Source organism: Orbicella faveolata, unplaced genomic scaffold (assembly GCF_042242905.1).
Source record: "Orbicella faveolata isolate gen_17 unplaced genomic scaffold, um_ofav_v1 contig_12, whole genome shotgun sequence".
NCBI classification, from domain to species: Eukaryota; Metazoa; Cnidaria; class Anthozoa; order Scleractinia; family Merulinidae; genus Orbicella; species Orbicella faveolata.
The window spans coordinates 15,835,587-15,853,927 of record NW_028301539.1 but is presented as its reverse complement, the minus strand read 5'-3'; the positions used below and the strand labels follow the sequence as shown (position 1 = coordinate 15,853,927).

General features: G+C 40.0%; 1 protein-coding gene across 1 annotated transcript; it reads left to right on the top strand.

Annotated features, from left to right (window-relative positions):
* The first annotated feature begins 14 nt into the window (after positions 1 to 14).
* On the top strand, positions 15 to 17,751 carry LOC110045280 (DBH-like monooxygenase protein 1). Its single transcript, XM_089282534.1, has 14 exons — positions 15 to 4,129; positions 5,878 to 6,024; positions 6,141 to 6,311; positions 6,490 to 6,576; positions 7,561 to 7,752; positions 7,952 to 8,054; positions 8,636 to 8,799; positions 8,979 to 9,054; positions 9,606 to 9,691; positions 11,389 to 11,427; positions 11,910 to 11,969; positions 14,647 to 14,771; positions 15,759 to 15,903; positions 17,114 to 17,751. The coding sequence occupies exons 1-14, from the start codon at positions 3,857 to 3,859 to the stop codon at positions 17,276 to 17,278; spliced, it is 1,833 nt and encodes a 610-aa protein (XP_089138660.1). The 5' UTR covers positions 15 to 3,856; the 3' UTR covers positions 17,279 to 17,751.
* Positions 17,752 to 18,341: the final 590 nt, after the last annotated feature.

Below are 18,341 nucleotides of genomic sequence, written 5' to 3'. Positions count from 1 at the left end.
ACTGACGACGGACTGACGGACTGACAGACGGTGGGTCGGACGGACGGTCTGATCGACTGACCGACTGACCGAAAAACCGACTGACCGACTTAAACTGACACTTTCATGATTTTTTTTAGTGATAAGGACGATTGCTACGAATACTTTCTGCTCGTAAAGTTGATTGTCAAATATCTCCTGTAATTTTTTTTTTTTTTTTTTTTTTTTGGTCTTAATAACGTAAAAGGTAATGCGAAAGCTCCTGTTGTGGACCTTTTGCGGCTGAGCACCCGTACAGGTACCACAACCGCTCTTTTTAGCCCCTAAAAGTTACGACGAGCATCCCTTTTTAAATGGGATTCACCTCCCCCCCCCCCCCCCCCCCCCGATCTTCCTTGGCCGCCACTCTTATTGCACGCAACCCAAAAGCTTGGAAAGTCAAAAGAGGTCTATTACAAAACGAGGAACCCCGCTGCGCTAAAATTTTGTAAAACATCAATTTCTTAGACCTCAGAATAGAGTTAATTTGAAAACCGGAAATCACACAGAACATTGTACGTAATAAGGACAAAAACCTTTGGTTATGATACCTACGTGAAGTAAAACGATCACTGACCTGGGACACTTTGGTAAGCCACACCTCTCTCCAGTTTTATCCTGGTCAGGGCGTCTTCTCTTCCTGTGTGCTTTAGTGAATTTTACTTACTTTTTTTAATTCTGCTTACTGGTTGGTCGGTACCGAGAGTCAGAGCTATTAAGGAGATATTCTTCAGTTGTTGCTAAGTTGTTGCTCAGTGTCATGAAGATTTAGAACGTTCAAAGTAATATTCAGTTTTTTTCAAAAGAGAAGAGAAGTAGAATACAGTAGAAGTAGAGCTAAAACAACGTTTGGCGGAGGGGTTTCAAGAAGGCGAGCGAGCCGCAGTGAGCGGTCCATAAGTCCTAATTTGAACAATTTATGTAAATATGGACAAAATCTCGATTTGCTGTTTTAACCAGAATCCTTTGCATTACCTTATAGCCCCATAGAAAATAAATCCGTAAGCTGCCATTGGTACTGGTAATTTAAACATGAAACTATATTAGAACAACATTGATTTCCGTTGTTTAGTTCATTACCGCTGTTAAGTCGTTCAATCCATCCACATACGTACCTACTCCTGTTTTGAATTCATCTCTGTTACCTTTGGATGAACCCTTCCAGTTATACAAACCAGCGCAAAAATCCAGAGGTCAAGCGATGATCAGTTTTGCACGCGCTTTCCTTCGGATTAATTATGCTGCGAAGAAAAACTTCTTCACCATCTATAACACAACCTTCTTGCCACAAAATGCTACAAACTTTCTTGTTTGCTTGTTGCCTCTAGTTCAATGATAGCGTAATGTCAACGACATTTAACAGGATTGATTATTGCCAAGATAAAAGGGCAACTGTTGTTTCTAGAGATGAGAATGACTACTAAGAGGATAATATCCTCTTAGTAGTTATACTATATTATAGTATAACGGTAATTCTAGAGCAAGGCTTCTGTGTACTTAAGAGCGAACAAGAACACTTAGGGAGATTGTAGATTGTTCAGTTGTTGTCGATTGCGTAACGAGTATGCAAGTTTTCTAGAGAAGAAGAACAAGAACAAGAACAGGAAGATACCTTAGAACTGTTGGAAATAAAATAATTAACGTTGGAGTTACTGAGTGGAAATAAAAGGACGTATGTTTTTTCAAGGGATAATAACTTGCTAGTCATTGTTTGAGTAGAGCCGTTTTACTTTAACGCCATGTTTTGTAGGGAAAAGAGAAGAAGTTCAGTCTTAAAAGCGCCTGTTTTCTTGAAGGCCTATGCTGAAAATGTAACAGACATTTGGTCGTTTGGGGAGTTTCTTTTTATCTGGACGATAACTTTGAATTTGCTGTTACCGGTAACACCCATGTCAAATATGAATTTGCAGTGGCTCTACAGTTACCAAACTTTCAAATAATTACCACCGTATGTGTGAAGCGGTTTAGACAGCATAACATCAGCTATTCAAAGTTGCGATGTTAGCTGACCGTGCACACTACGCCGGAGAAATTTGAAAACGCCGACCGGTTAGCTCAGTTGGTAGAGCGTCGGACTACCATGCGGGAGGTCTCGGGTTCGAGCCTCATACCGGACCAACACTCAGGGTCTTAAAATAACTGAGGAGAATATGCTGCCTTTGCAATGACATCTGCAAATGGTTAGATATTCTAGTCTTCTCGGATAAGGACGATAAACCTTAGGCCCCGTCTCCTGCATCTTCACTGTTATGGTCAACAGGGGACGTTAAAGAACCCACACACTCATCGTAAAGAGCAGGGCACGAAGTTCCCGGTGTTGTGGTCTGGTCTTTGCCCATTGTGCTGTTGAAATGCTCGGAGACATTAGTTGATAAAGCTACTCTACAATCCGAGGGTAAATAAAGTATACTACTACTACTACTACTACTACTACTACTACTACTACTACTACTACTACTGCTGCTGCTGCTGCTGCTGCTACTGCTACTGCTACTGCTACTGCTACTGCTACTGCTACTGCTACTGCTACTGCTACTGCTACTGCTACTGCTACTGCTACTGCTACTGCTACTGCTACTGCTACTGCTGCTGCTACTGCTGCTGCTGCTGCTACTGCTGCTGCTACTGCTGCTGCTACTGCTGCTGCTGCTACTATTACTAAGGCTTCACTCTGAAAACGTATCAAATGTTTTCCTTCCATACTAAGGCCGGAGAAATTTAAAAACCCAACAATCACTGGTCATTTTGGATTCGTGTTTGAGGAAAATTCGGTCAGGGAAATCATGTGATTATCGTAACGTCACCGTTTTCGAAAAGCTCCGTTTTCAAAATGTTTTCCGTCCAAACGAAGGCGAAAGGCCAGCGTTTTTAGATTTCTCGGGTTTGAAGATCTGAGCGTTTACGGAAAAGCTCTGTTTTCGTGACGGATTAGTATGGACGGTGGGCCTAACGCAGACATGTAAATACAAAATAAAAATGTAAATCTTTTTGATAGTGGTCATGCACTTAATAATACATAATAATACATAAATATTTATATAGCGCCTATCCATGCCTGCTCTAGGCGCTGTACAATTCGCCAAAATGATCTGTACTAATCTTAATAATTAAAAATGTGCATTTAAGAAAGTAATAGAAAGTAAAAATCGCTAAGAATAATAAGTTTTCTTAAAAAGATGAGTTTTGAGTTTAGAGCTTAGCTAGTTTACAGGCATGCCGCTGAAACAAAGGAAACGAATATTTCAAATAAACGTAACATAGTTAGAAATTCCAACTGGCAGGAGGCAGACCAGTTTGCTATTTACAAAGCGTGACTGAGGATTTGAACTCGGAATTAGCGAGAAACCCGCTAGTGGCAGGTTGGAGGCCCTGAACCCAGGACCTCCGGATAGCAACACCAGTGTCCTAAACCACTCGGCCATGCTGCCTCCTCAAAAAAAGAAAAAAAAGCTGCCTCCTCAAAACAAAAAGACATGGCTGCGTCATTCAAATTTCTCCGGCGTACTAAGCCAGCAAGTTACAGTTGAATTAACACCGCATGGTTATAGCAGATTGCAAATTCCTTGATTGGTTTGATTGTTCATCCCTGGTGTAATGTAAACTGAAGTAAATATCGGTAGTTTGCTGGGGAAGAAATTCGTTCACGATAAAAATCTTGCATTTGGAAAGTTAGTTAGCTAGACTGATGCAATATGACTATTATTAACATGACTATTATCAACGTCATCACATGCATGGCATGTGACTCAACTGTTCACCTTTTAATCGAGTTACGTACGTTAAACATTTAGTTGAGCTTTGCAAAATTCTTGTTGTAAAAGCAGGAGCACATAACAGCATGTTGTCCTCACTAGTATTAGCAGTATTTTCAGCTTGGTTCTCGGTCAGTGCTGCTGATCTGTCGTCTGAGTTCGCTCACAACGCAGTGTTGGACCCACAAGAGTTAATGAAGCTATACTGGACAGTTGATTGGGAAAGCGAGACAGTATCATTCGCTGTTGAGGCGGCTACTACAGGATGGGTTGGTTTCGGCTTCTCTTCAGGGAACGGACGAATGGTCGGTAGCGACGTAGTAATTGGTTGGGTGAAAGACTCCAAGGGATATTTGACAGTAAGTACGTTCTAATAATACACCACACCACTCAAATTTACCCAGAAAGGCTCCGAGTTCTAAGAAAAGCAATACACAGACCGTAACCCAATGAGTAAATGCCCGGCTCCGTAACCTTATAATGAATATCATAACACAACTGAGCTCAACTCATAAAACTGGTGGAAAGCTTTGGAATCCACAGTCCGAATGTTGTGCAAATTCCCAAGGCGCATGAACCCCTAGTGCAACAAGCAGCTGACGTCAACGATTGTAATTTTGAGTCAAGAATACCTGAACATAGACTGTGAAAGAGTCCTTTTGTTGAGCTGTCAACTGATTTGAATATTAATTACTGCGCGCGATATCGTGGCGTGACAAATTAATTTCTGCCAGAAATGATCATGAAATCTGAACCATTTGATTGTGCCTAAATGTGCCCAGGTTGTCAAAACCAAACGTTCATTTTTAAATGGAATCGAACGACAAAAACCGGTGAACCTCCATCGTTCATTAAAGTTCGGCATTCGAACCAAATCTTTAAAACTAACTCTTGATTCCTGTCGTACTTTGGATTCCTTTTGACTTTTGAGCATTTATAGCAGACTGGTGGAAGTGAGTTGCTCTCAAAACCATTGGCTTCCTACAAAGATTGGTCTCAATAAATTTTACTGTCTTAACCTGATATAAACAAAACATTAGTTCACATCAATGGAATAAATTATATCCAAGTCTCGCTTTTATCTAAGGTTCTAATGATATTGCTATGAAAAGCAGAGAGAACTGAGAAGTAATACTGTGTACTACTTTAAATTTCCGAAATGAAATTTCAGCAGAATTTGTCTGCCGTTACTTTCTCAGCTGGGTTGCAACTTTTACTTTCGGTTACGTAATACATGTATTACTTTCGGGTACCGAATACATGTATCATCCAGCTTAATAAATTAAATTGTCTTGAGTATGTAGAGGTGTAAAGAGGTAAGCATTGTTGAAATTGACTGGTGCTGTATTCAAACAAACATGGCTATTCCCTTTGGAAAAAGACCGGGCTATCTAAAACAAATATCATGTAAGTACAGCTTGCTTTATTTGTTAATTGTATTGTTCCTCGGAACACCTCAATGCCTCAAGTTGTGTTTGATGTGGTGGCCACTATCGAAGGTCGTCTGTTTCAGTGATTTAGGGATTTGCTTATAACCGCGAAATTTTATCGCTACTTTTGAACAATAGGCTCTTTGCAGCTAAGCCATCACGTGACCTGTTTTTCATAAAATTATGGGCTATAACTTAACGAATGCCAGAAATGGAAAAAGCATGTCGAAAATATCAAAATGGCCAAGTTTGAGACCCCCATCATCAAAGAATGAGATTTTATAACGGTCTGAATTTTTAAAAGAATAAGAAGACTCCTATGGAAAAAGTTGTTGGAGAGCAAGGCTTTGCTCTTCAGCAACATTTTCCATACAAATCCTCTAAATTTTCCGAAAATTCAAACTGTCGTATAAACTTACTCTTTAACTCCAGGGGCCTCAAGCTTGGCGATTTTGGTATTTGCGATGCGCTCTTTCCATTTCTGTCATTCTTTTCGTTATAGCCCATAATATAAAAATTTCTAGGAAAAATTTTGTCACGTGTCCCAGCTGCAAAGGGCCTATTGCTAATTTTCGTGTGTTGTTACTTTAGGAACTTCTCGGCATTCAACCACAAGTGGGTAAAAAGAACTGACGAATACAAAAACATTATCCTGATGTGTTGTGTTTTTTTTTCAGGACCGCTTTGCTGACGAGGAACGTCTGCCACCGTTAGACGAGGAAAAAAATTACGAGTTAACTGGCTTTGAAGAAAGTGACACGAAAACTGTTTTAAAGTTTTTTAGAAAATTTGACACTTGTGATCCCAGGGACAGGGCTATAAAGGTACCTGTATGAAATAGATTGACTTTAAAGTGTTTGTGCTGAGTATTATTTGGCATTAATGAAGACTGATTCGAAGTTCATTTTTTTGTTTTTTGTTTTTTTTTTTTTTTTCACAGCAAGGAACAACCAAGGTGGTGTTCGCCTATCACACGGACGACCCGGAATCTGATGACGATATTGCACGTCACACATTTAGAGGCTCAAGGAGCATTCTGCTTCTCAACAAAATGGACGAGAGACAAGTCAATGAGACAGGATGGAAAGACTTCCTCATGCACAATAAAAATGTGAGATGGCTTGAATTCATTGTATAAATCTGGGTACAGGTGATGTTGAAGATCGATAACCATGACCACACATAAGGGCTCCGACAGCAACGATATTTGGTACTGTTATTGTTTAAGCAATGGTTAAATGGAAATCATAAAATCATAATTTGGTTTCGGCTTCTTCTTTATTTGATAGATAACAATACCCAAAAAACGCACAACCTACTGGTGTTCTCTGATCAAGGCCCCCGCTGAAATCACGACTAAGCATCACATAACAAAGGTTTGTGTATAGTGATCTTAAATGAGTTCTTTTCGCTTATTGATCGCCTTTCTTTTAATACAGTTAGTGTTTTTATAGCTAGAGAAGCGACGATATCAAGCTAACTAAACGTTACAACTACTACATGTTTTACGTTAAATTATTTTTAAAACCTGTTAAACAATAGACATGCCATGTTTTCGTGTAACCTGTTAAAATATGCCGTGATTGACTTTGGTATTACACGCACGAGTTTGTGCACCAATTTTCCCACAATGAACGCCAAAGTCATGACGGGAACGTTCGCAGTATGAAAGGAGGAAATATTGCATTCTCTTTCGTACCATTCCTCTTTTTATGCGCAAATGAGTTACGACACGGATGACTCGCTAAAGTCGACATAACTGCAAAAATGATTCTTGCACTTACTTTTTAAGGTCTTTGGCGGTCTCCTCTTCTCCTTCTAACTGTTTTTGGATTGAATGTGGCATAAACTGCTTTGCTGATGACAAGTCACTCTTATCTTTTTTCTGCAACGTCAACGTCTGCGACAGTTTGTCCTCTCAAGGCTGATTTAGGTGCCTCAGATATCTTAAATTACATTAAAAAAAACAAAAGTTGAACGAAACAGTGTTTCACTTTTCCTCTATACTGAACTAAAGGAGAAATGATCAGTCAGTGTTTGCATGTACCCCGGGTATTTTTTTACAGGTCAAAGAGAAGGAAACTCTCGAATGGTTGGAGGTTGGCCGGGTTGAAAGCTGATAGGAGAACCCTTTCCCGCAAAAAACCCATACAGTTATAACTGAAACCAGAGACAGAACAAATTCTCTAGGTCTTGGAAAAACCTCTCGAAGAGAGGGGGAGATCCTGCGACGCGCGGGACGCCCTCGGGATGACTAGACCACTAGTGAACTCATAAAGACTCCCGAAAAGATCATTATCAAATGTCCAACATGCTGCTTAAGGTAACAAATTGTTGATTCTGCTCTGCTTGTCTTGCAGTTCGAGCCATATGTCCAGAAGGGGAACGAAGGATTTGTACATCACTTGCTGATCTACGAGTGTCACAATCGTGGACAGTTTAATGAAAGCTTGCATTACGGTCCTGGATTCGATTGCCATGACTACGCCAATATGCCGTTCTTGGAATGCTACTTCTACAGTGTGGTGGCTGCTTGGGCCGTTGGAGCTGAGGTGGAGAGTTTTGCAGTTTGAGTTGAACTTCCGCGAGTTCGAACGTTTTCATTCGTGATCATTAAATTGTACTTGAAAATCACAGTGAACCAAATTCTATTAAGTTCAAAGTGGTAGTACGTAATCAAGCCAGTTACTCATCATATAGTTTTAATTTACTTATTTTTTTAATTTTTTTTTCTTTTTTTACTTTTTGAAGGCATTTTATTACCCACCAAACGTTGGTTATAACATTGGAACAGAAGATTCTCCAAACAGCTACATGCTGGAGATACACTATGACAATCCAAAAGGAATTGAAGGTCATTACGTTCATTTATTTATTTTTAAAAAAAAATCACAAAAAACGTTACTAGTCAGTTTTGCTGCATGCTTATGGTTATATGGTTATTTCCTTCAACTAGCAATGATTTTATCTTTTTTTGGCAGCAGCTGACCCCATGTGAATTCCGGGCGAAACTTTAATTGCACTCAGTGCACTTGAAACAAGATATTCAAATCCTCCTCAAAATTCTATATACTACGTGTAGTTAACGTAAACATATTAGGTCTGCGGTTAAAGGTCTCGCGCATGCGTCAGGAGGAACACGTGCTGGATTCGACGGTGTGCTTTTATCTCGTTCTAGTTTGCTGAGTTCTGTTTGTACCATTGTTTGGAATAAAAGTAAGTTAGCAGTAACCAAGGCCCACAGGATCTCTTTACAGTTCACAAGAAAAATGTGATACTTAAAACCTTTAACCTCCACACACTGAATAAATGTAATGTCATATATCTACACCAAGTCACTCTGTATCTCAACACAATGAAGATTTCGACGTATCTAGGCTAGAGAAAAATGCTACGTACCTAATCCTTAGACGGACAGTTATTTTATTCCAACAGGACGCAAAGACAGCTCTGGATTGCGTTTCTTCTACACGTCGAATATCCGAAAATACGATGCTGGCATACTATTGGTTGGGGAAGCGTCGCTACCATACTTTGTAATTCCGCCCAAGCAAAAAACGTGGATGACCGTCGGGTATTGCCCCAAAGAATGCAGTGAGGTAAGATGCAAATATATCATCTTCTAGCCGTCTTTAGCCAAACCGCGTCAAACCCTCACGTAGGAGAAGAATGTGCTACGGGGAGCAGATTCCCAGCAACTTTAGAATTACACTGAGGTACGACTCAGGCAAGTTTGTTGGGCATAAGCCTGCTAATTTGTTTCATTTTCTTGACTTAGGAAAGTCTCAAGTCAACAAAGCTACCAGAGAAAGGAATAAATGTGTTTGCTGCATTCCTTCACACCCATTTACAAGGTATGTAATCATCGTCAATTTAAATGTTTAATGTTCTTCAGCTTTGATGGGTTTTCCTAAATGGGTATTATAATGAGTGAACTTCACAGACAATGTAAGCTGCCTGTGGTCATCGCATACTTATGAACAATCTAGCACCTTCTTTTCTTCATCTTACATGCGCTATTTTTTCACTTATCGACTGACCAAAATGAACTGCAATTTAATAATCGGATGTTTTAAGACGATGAAAGAAAACTAGATGCAACCTGCTATGTCTGCGAGGTAGACAAAACTACTACCGGAAACCAGATAGTGGGAACTGGGACAGGGAAAAAAACTGAAACGTCACATTTGAGCAAACATGACATGACGCCGTGTCAAGCATGACTGTTATGGTAACACCACTTAACGTTTTGCTTTTTTGGTTGCATTTGATTGATGACCTTTAAACTGTTAAACGTTTTAACTCCCGGTCTGAATGGTGTTTGCAAGCCATGTTATCCTAACTTGTAATTTCACGATTTTTCATCTCTTCACTTTTAATTTGTTTGTGTTCTCGATTCTGTGAGGACGTGGAATATGGACGAAACATGTTCGTGATGGGGTTGAGTTACCAGAAATCGCACGCGATGACAACTACGATTTTAATTTTCAGGTATTTTAACCCATTGTTCTCATGATCATTCTTCGATTGTTTAAGTTTACCATGATTTGGGGGACCTTTTAAGACTTGTGCCTGCCGTAAGAGAGTTCCATGCTTGCCCGTGACATCGCTACATTAACGTTGTAATTGACCAATGAAAGTAAGGCCCGGGTCAAACGCCGTACTTCACATGAGCCGAACCCAATTCAACCAATTGCGCTCATGTGAAGTTCGGCGTTTGACCCAATTAAGTTCGACTGATTTTATTTGGACCGGCTGAGGCTTCCTTCACGCCTGGCCAGCCGTGAATAACGCCTGAAGACCGACTTTGGGTCAAACTCCGATCTTCACATGAGCCGAGCCAAACGTATAATCAATGGTCTAAAGGCGCCATTTTGACTTTACCTTGAAAAACCACTGACCAACAAGACCGCTTTTGTATTTGTTTGGTTTAACAGTTCGGTTCGACAGAATTAGGTTCGACGTTTGACTCGAACAGGCGTTCTTTTAGTTATTTCAGTCGACTCAAGCTGTCATTAGGTTCAGCTCATGAGAAGTGTAGCGTTTGACCTGGACCTTAATCAAGAGATGTGAAACTTCAATGCACATCAGAAAATGGAAATATTTGAAAATGGAAATGGGATACACACCTTCCATGTTTATGCGTTACGCAATATACAATTTACGTTTTTAACAACACACAAGTGAGTTTAAATATAAGATGTATGCCACAAATATATTTGGATAAGAACCAGACTGCACAATCTGTATGCCATGCATTACCAAGAAAAGAAATATATTTCTTTTATTACTCAGCCGACCGTTTTCTACTGCATCCAATGTTCTATCACAGAAACTAATAGATTTAGAAAGTAATACGGCCACCGTGACCAGAGGCATTAGAGAAAAGCAACCACATGGCATGTTGGCAACAGTACATAGGAAATACAAAAGTTTCTTTCCTAAGGTCCTCATCACTCTCGTGACACAGTTCAAAACCTTTAATGTACATAATACGATGATGGTGTGAAATGCTTGGGATACATACATACATACATACATTTATTGAAGTTCCCCGGGCCCATAGTGGCTTTTTGTTCACAGCTATGCGAATCTCGTACTTCACTTCTTGCCTACTGCATTTGGTCGGATTTTGTCGAGTCGAGGTTACAAAATCATGTATCGCTTTATATAAAGACACAACTCAAGCTTATTGTTCATTTTAAGTTAATTGTTAACTTTGTTAAGCAATTTAGTAAACGCTCGCCTGTCTAGAGACCAGTCCTGAGTCCAGTCCAGAGGCCAGTCCAGAGTCCAGTCCATATTTTCTAGTGGGCCAAAGGGTTGTATTGCACAAATCGAGTAGGGTGTATTATTCCAGTGGGCCCTTGCTGTACCCTTGTACAGTCGTTACAATCTTCTAATCTTCCAATCAAAATTTAATACACGTAGTGTGGCTTTGTTTTGGAAAAGGAGGTGATGCTGATAAGAACATTAAAAGACAGGTTTATTATTTGCTTCACGTAATTCTATGTTGTCCTCAAGCAAGTTTGTATTAGGTTAAATTCACATTTCTACTAAGCCTTATGCTAATTATCCGGCCAACCCCTATTAAGCGGCCACCTCCCACTTCCCCCTAGGTAGCCCCTTGAGAGGGAGGGGTTCAACAGTACTGTAGTTACAGACTCCACTGTGTTCTTCCATTTCAGGATATCCAAGTGTTGAAAGATGAAGTTCATGTTAAACCAGTGAGTGAAATTGTACCACATTATGCGTGTGGGAGTGAAATCAATGCTCCTTAGTCGGTGGGGGGGGGGGGGGTGCTTTTGAAGAGTCTTCGGTGTAAGGTGAATCAATAATGAGTTCTAAAACGCAGGAGGTGCTGTTAAAAACTTACAGCATTTCGAAACGTTGACGTTTAGTGTATTGCCATTTCCTTTGGGTTAAAGAAAAATGAAAACTAACGGTTGTACTTAAGAAATGCATGGGCACATGATGCAAATAATTGCGATCTTTGTACCCAAATGAATGCGCCCAAAGAACACGAAACCACGCTAGGTGATTTAATTCATTTTGGGCGTATTTTATTCACTAGCTGAACTAGACGAACTAAAGTAACAAATGAATTACTACGATACACGTTTTTTTTTTTTTTTTTTTTTTTTTTTTTTGCACCATGAGTCCAATATCTTTCTATCTGCTATCTTTCTGTTTCCTTATCGGTATTTAGGGAGACGATTTGATGACTTACTGCAAATACCAAACCATGGATAGAGACAAAATGGTCGTGGTAGGTGCGATTCTTATATAAACAAAAACTCCTTTAAATAAGCAGGAGAAGGCGAAATCTCTTCTTCCTCTCTACAGCAGTTAAGTTTACTTTTCCTGACTTTTAACGTTCGTTCACACTGATTGAAACCTTCGAATAAAGGTCGCCTGTCTACAATTGCTGGACTTGGTTCCTTTTGTCCTCAGATTGGATGACCATTGTGAAGATGTTTCACCGTATTTGAGTGTGGACATCCTCCATCCAAAAAGAGTGCTTCTTTTTTATATTTTCAGTTTTATTTTCGTGAATTATGGTTAAAAATTTGCCATTTCAATGAAAACGATGTTTCTCATCGGACATATCAACAATTTAACTGACCCTGCTGGAAATAATGACGTTGTTCTTTGGTCATGTAAATAGCTTTGACGTTTATGGTGTGCAATGAAGCGAGCGATGTGGTTAAGAAGTCCAGAAGCTAAAAGTGTTGTAGATTATCAATCGAGTTGTTTTGTATAAATCTTGAGACGCATCTTATGCTTGTGGAGGCCCTTCACACAGCTTGATTAATTTCCTTTCAGATCAGAGTAATTCCGTTTTTTTACTCTTGGCTAAACTCTTAGCGCTGAATGGCAATGACCTCGCAAGTGCCACCTGAGTCGTAGGGGTAGAAAACGGGTGCCTATAGGAACCTACATTTCCAGCTAATCCCAAACAAACACTTCTGCTGCCACTCGTACCGAAACGCTGCCTCTTTTGTCATATAATAATAGGCTTTGTGAGTTCTTTGTCTCCCTATGGTCATGGTTAGGGAACAGTAATAAATAAGGTCTAGACACCAAACCGTTATCAGTTTTCCGGGGATCGCGATAACGGAATATTATACATTATTAAATTCTCAGCCTCGGATAATGCAATTCTAGCTTTCTGATTGATTCACTGGATCTCGGTTACCAGCCATTATACCTGCGTTTGACCTTATATGGAAATGAAAGCGGCAAATGTCGCTCGGCATGAGCTTTTTCGCGTAAAGCGAAGTTTCGTCGACAAAAAAAATGGATGAAAAAAAGCACATTCGGTGAGCTATCTACACAGGAAATACAGGAAATTATGGAAAATGCCGTCCCAGTAACAACAAAAAAGCCACAAAGCTCGAGATAAGATTATTTAACGGTACGTATACGTTAAGTTTCCCTTAAAGTTGCAAAATTAAAATATGACCGGCGAGATTTTACGCATTCGTGAAGATTATGTAACAAAAACAAATTTTACCTGAACAGAATGGCTTGCTAGTACTGGTGGCACCAAATTTTCGAAACCGATATAAGAAATGTCAAAAGAAGAACTGAATGTTCAGTTGAAGTGTTTTTACTCGTCTGCGAGGAAGAAAGGTGACACGTATTGCAAAAGTTCATTGATTAAATCCATTGAAGCCGCAGTTGATCATTTCCTTCGCATGCCGCCGCACAACAAACCGTTTTCCATTATCTCTGACCAGGCAAATAAATTATTAGAGCATACGCATTTGTAAAAGGCCGCAGGAAAACAGGCATAATTGCCGGCGTAGTCCATAAGAAACCAGTTTCCAATGAGCAGATGAGGAAACTGTTCGACTAAGCAAGCTCGGATCGGCCGAGAGCTACAGAGGAGCACAGGACGACCAGCACAGCTACAGAGGACGACCTAGTCTCTTTTTTGGCCGACGACGACGAGAGAATCAACGACAGCTAGCGCCAACAATTCTGTCCTTGCGAGTTGGAGTTGAGTGTTTTGAGCTGAACCGAAGTAAGCCCGGTTCTTTACCAGCCACGAAAAACCACCTGGGTGGCCTCGGAGATTCTGAAGATGAATCTGACGCTAAGATATCTGTCCTTGACTCTAAAACTGACCAACAATGAGCTCCACACGTACAGCTCGAAATGCCAAGGCTTTCAAAGCAAGGGAATCCTGAGAGAGATCTTGTCGAGAATAATTTTGGCACAACGTCTGTCACATGGCGATCAAAGTTTCCCGCAGCATTATTATAATGGCAATGTGCAAGTGCACAATTATTTGGCTCTTCTCCATGACTCGAACTTGAACGCTTTTCAAACTTTCTGACCAAGGTTATATCTCCTTCATTTGACAGACGTTTCTTGAATTCTACTTGAGTGCAATTTCATTCAGCAAATTCGCTTGCTTCGCTCTCAAATTTTTCATTCAACTAATTTTACAAACGGCGCGCATGTCATGTGATTTCCCACTTGTTGTTGCTTTTGTCGCATCGACTTCCGGTCGTTTTGTAAAATTAAAATCCAATAAAATTAAGCTATATTTCCAAGAATACAAACGCACCGAATTTAATAAAACAATTATTCCATTCGCGCTTGTTGGAGAGATTGGTTATAGCCAACTCGGCCCTACGGGCCTCGTTGGCTATTTACCATCTCATATCCAACGCGCGCTCGTGGAATAATTGTTAAGTATTCTCATTTTGGTTTATAGAGTAAGAAGGTTAAAAGCATGTTTGTCCATTTTCAACGTGTCAACATGAACCTGTATTGTACTTGCTGTAACGAGAACAGAACATTAGAAACACCTGGTATGCTCTTTTAAGTCAGTAGCTTCATTTAAATATGGTTAGCGTTTGACGCTAGAGGCTTGTGTAAAGAAATCAGACTGTTATTTATATGTTGTGTAACATTATATGTGTAACATTTAGGGTGGTACGGCTACATCTCAGGAGATGTGTTTAAGTATGTTATTTTACTACCCACGGATGGTAAAAGAACCAAGCTGCAACAGCATTCAATACAAGCCAGTCCATGAATTCATTGGAAAGTACTTGTAAGTATTTTTGATATGGTAGAATTATACTAGCATTCTAATGAGAGTTCCGCGATTTGATTGGTGGAGATACTTCAATTTGTAGTTTACGAGTAAAGCTAGTTGCGAAGTTTAGCTATGTCTTGAGATGACAAATTTTCCTCGTGGTTTCTGTCTCTTCAACCAGGTAATAAAAATTTCAATGTATGCTGAGTATAATGCCCTGATAATAGTAGTCAATAAGAATTAAATTTCCAAACAGTAAAAGTCGAATATGGGAACAGAAAGCAACACGCAGACACTTAACAAAACTGCTATTTTTTTCCTCTTGATTGGAGTCTGGACTGCAGACAGCTACAAAAGACCTTTTCAGCTTGGGAGGTTTGTTGCCCCATTTCAGACCATGTCATTGTACTCTTGAGAATTCTTGCTTTAAAATTTTAAATCAGTCTCGTGAATCTGAATAAATAACTTAGATGGATGAAAAAAATTATCTTGAGGATGCCACGTGGTCTGAAATGGGAAAACAAACCGCCTAAACTAAAAAGTCTGTTTCATTTCCGAGTTTTAGATACCCAACGCGGCCAACTCTTATGCGTCGTTTAACTACGTAAATACCTTCAGGAGATGTTTACTGTCAGCTTGACGATACAAAATATTGTCCAAAAATAACATTTCTTTATGACGCAAAATGTGGATGAAAAGTCGCCAAAATATATTTGTTGTCTTTTTGTTCCTTAAACGTTGCGCTACATGCACTTCTTTCGCCCATAAACACCGCCTTGTCAATTTTCTACTTGCTTCCTCTTGAAAGACAACAATGAACATTAAAGTTATTGCAATAATATAAAATATTACTTGGTTGTGAACTTCGCTAACTGACAACAATATTTTACCACACTGGAAACAAACGTAACCATATAAACTAGCTATAGGCAGCTGAGTAGGTGGTAAATGTTGAATTGGACATCAAAAAGTCAATGACCTTTCTTTTCTTCCTTATTTCAGTCCATACCTTAAACCACATGTGAAGTCATTGCATTACAACCCTCTTGTTGCCATGAATATCACTTGGACTGAAGAAATGGCTTCAGACTTAAGGAGGGGATACGAACAAGGAGAAACCCTTATACCGACTTGCAAACATCAGTGGGTTAGTAGACTAATGGTTTAATAATTAATCATTGAATACCGCGGTCTGCTAAAGTGGTTGATGAGATTGCATTGATTTATTTTGCCTGTGGCCTATAGACACTACTACACCAATGCAATCACCCAGTTGATACGCGACGGGGGTACTCCCAAATGGAAAGGTCGCAGATGCCCGTCGCCTAGCTTAGGGGTATAAACCAAGAATTCTGGTCTCATGTAGTGTGTTCATGACGGATAGTCACAGTTTTTACTTTTCAAAGTATCTTTTAGGGTACATTTGAAGAACTCCTTTCTTAGGCTCGATTTCCTCCGGTCAATCGAGTCCGGGCTACTAATGCGGGGCCCTTACCTGAACAGCGGCTAGTAATCGAGCCTATTAACTGCGTTTTAAGTGGTATCTTTTAGAGGTCAAATAAAGCTCGCACCAAGCCAAGAACGGTCTCCTTAAGGTGTTTATATTTTCCGACGAGCATCCCCGACCTTTTCATATGGGAGTTATCCTACCCCCCCCCCCACCCCCCTAGGTTCATACGTTAGTGGACTGAGGAAAACTTAGCTGAATTGAAAACTTAGCACACCAAACTTTTGCGTGTACTTGCTTAGCAATAGCAGCATTTTTTTTTAATTGTACTAGTCTTTTTAAAATAACTTCGAAAAACGCCAATGTGAAATACGACAAGATGATATAACTTAATGACTGGCCCCTAAGGAAACAGCGAGTTTTGTTTCCCCGAGACCCTCAGTGTTCCCCAAGGCGAAGCCGAGGGAAACATTGAGGTCGAGGGGAATCAAAACTCACTGTTTCCTTAGGGGCCAATCATTGAGTGTTTTGTTATACCTCCCAACTCAAAAATAGGAAAAAAAACTACGAAGAAATCTTTCCTTGAGGCCGGCTGGCTCACAAATTTGCCGCGGTTTCAAGGAGCATGACCTGATCACGTGCCAGTCGAAAGTTCAAGTTGTTGTTTCCCTAGGGAGTTAGTGAGTTTTAACTCAGGACACGTGACACGTTCTCCTCCAATCGGAAAACGTATTTGAGTTGGGAGGTAAAACAATAATGTTTCTCACAAGAAATAACGTTATGTCTTTTTTCCAAATTTACAGAGTTATCATTATCTATTGAATTTACCGAAGCATTCGTCTTCTCTAAGTTTTAATGACTACAAAATTATATTGTTAAAAATCCATCCATTTTTTCCATTTTGGTATAGGGAATGACGCCACCGTACCACGTCATACCGGTCCCAAAGATCACCCAGCCACTACCGCCGCCAAAGTCAGACTGTCAGAAGGACATCGAGAGTACCTCCTCGATGAAGGCTGCCTCTCTTACTCTTGTCCTCTCTCTATTTGGCTTCATGGCCATGTTTTTGTGAGAGAACAAAGATACATCCCCCTTAACAGACCTGGGTTTCTGCGTTTCCTTCTCCCTTATTAAAGATAGATCCTCCCTAGCCATGGTAGATTCCAAAAGCAAGTAGTCCTAGCCATAAACCTAAAGTCCCAGCAAGTTTCAGTATTCTTCCCTGAGGTGGGATGTGTCCCCCGTGGAAAGAAAATGCTGAAACGCTGGAAATGAAGACGTATACGTCCACCACATTTATCCGGGCTCTGTCATGCTCATTTAATTTTAGGTTTGGGAAACACCCTTCATTATTCTCCTCTGTCCTGATGACATTATCAGGTCATCGTTAATGTTCTTCTGGTCTGCTGCAGAGGGCTGTAAAGATTTGGTACCTATGTACTTTTTCCTCAATATTTTCTTGTTGTAAGTAGATTGTGTAGATTTCGTATCGGAGAATAATAAACTGAAGTTGTATGTCTTAATTAAATATGTTAACTACCTCAATCTAGTTTGTTGATACGTTTTCTCAATAGTGGTGGTGACACCAAAATTGCTTCATAACCAGTTGACAGTTATAGCTACTGGAAGCAATCAAGATCTTTCTAGAGTGATGCTACAATCGTGGACAAAAGTCCTTGGGACACTTATGTAATGTAGCGTATTATCTGTGTTTTAGAACTGAAGTATGAAGAAAACGCTGCTATATCCTTTATAAACGGGTATCTGTACCCCCTCCCCCCCCCCCCCCCCCCCAACACAATGTTGAAAATCAGGTGAAATTGCATGTGCTAGTTTTCAACATTGTATGGGGGGTGGGGGGCGGGGAGCGAGGTTAGGCAGGTGAAGTTGTATTTGCGCCTGGCGTGTACGCAAAAGCGCCAAAAGTGCAAATTTGTCCCGAGACTTTTGTCCATGATTGTCTGAATTTCAGTTCAGAAATGAAATATCATTTTTCAGCGGTTTTCCACACTCTAAATGTGTTTTCTCTCGACTCTGTGAATAGATCGTAATACAAAGATTATTTTTTAGCTATTTTGCGGTTTATTTAAGCTTATTTTTTTTCTTTTCAATTTTTCCCAACGCAAACGCGTGGC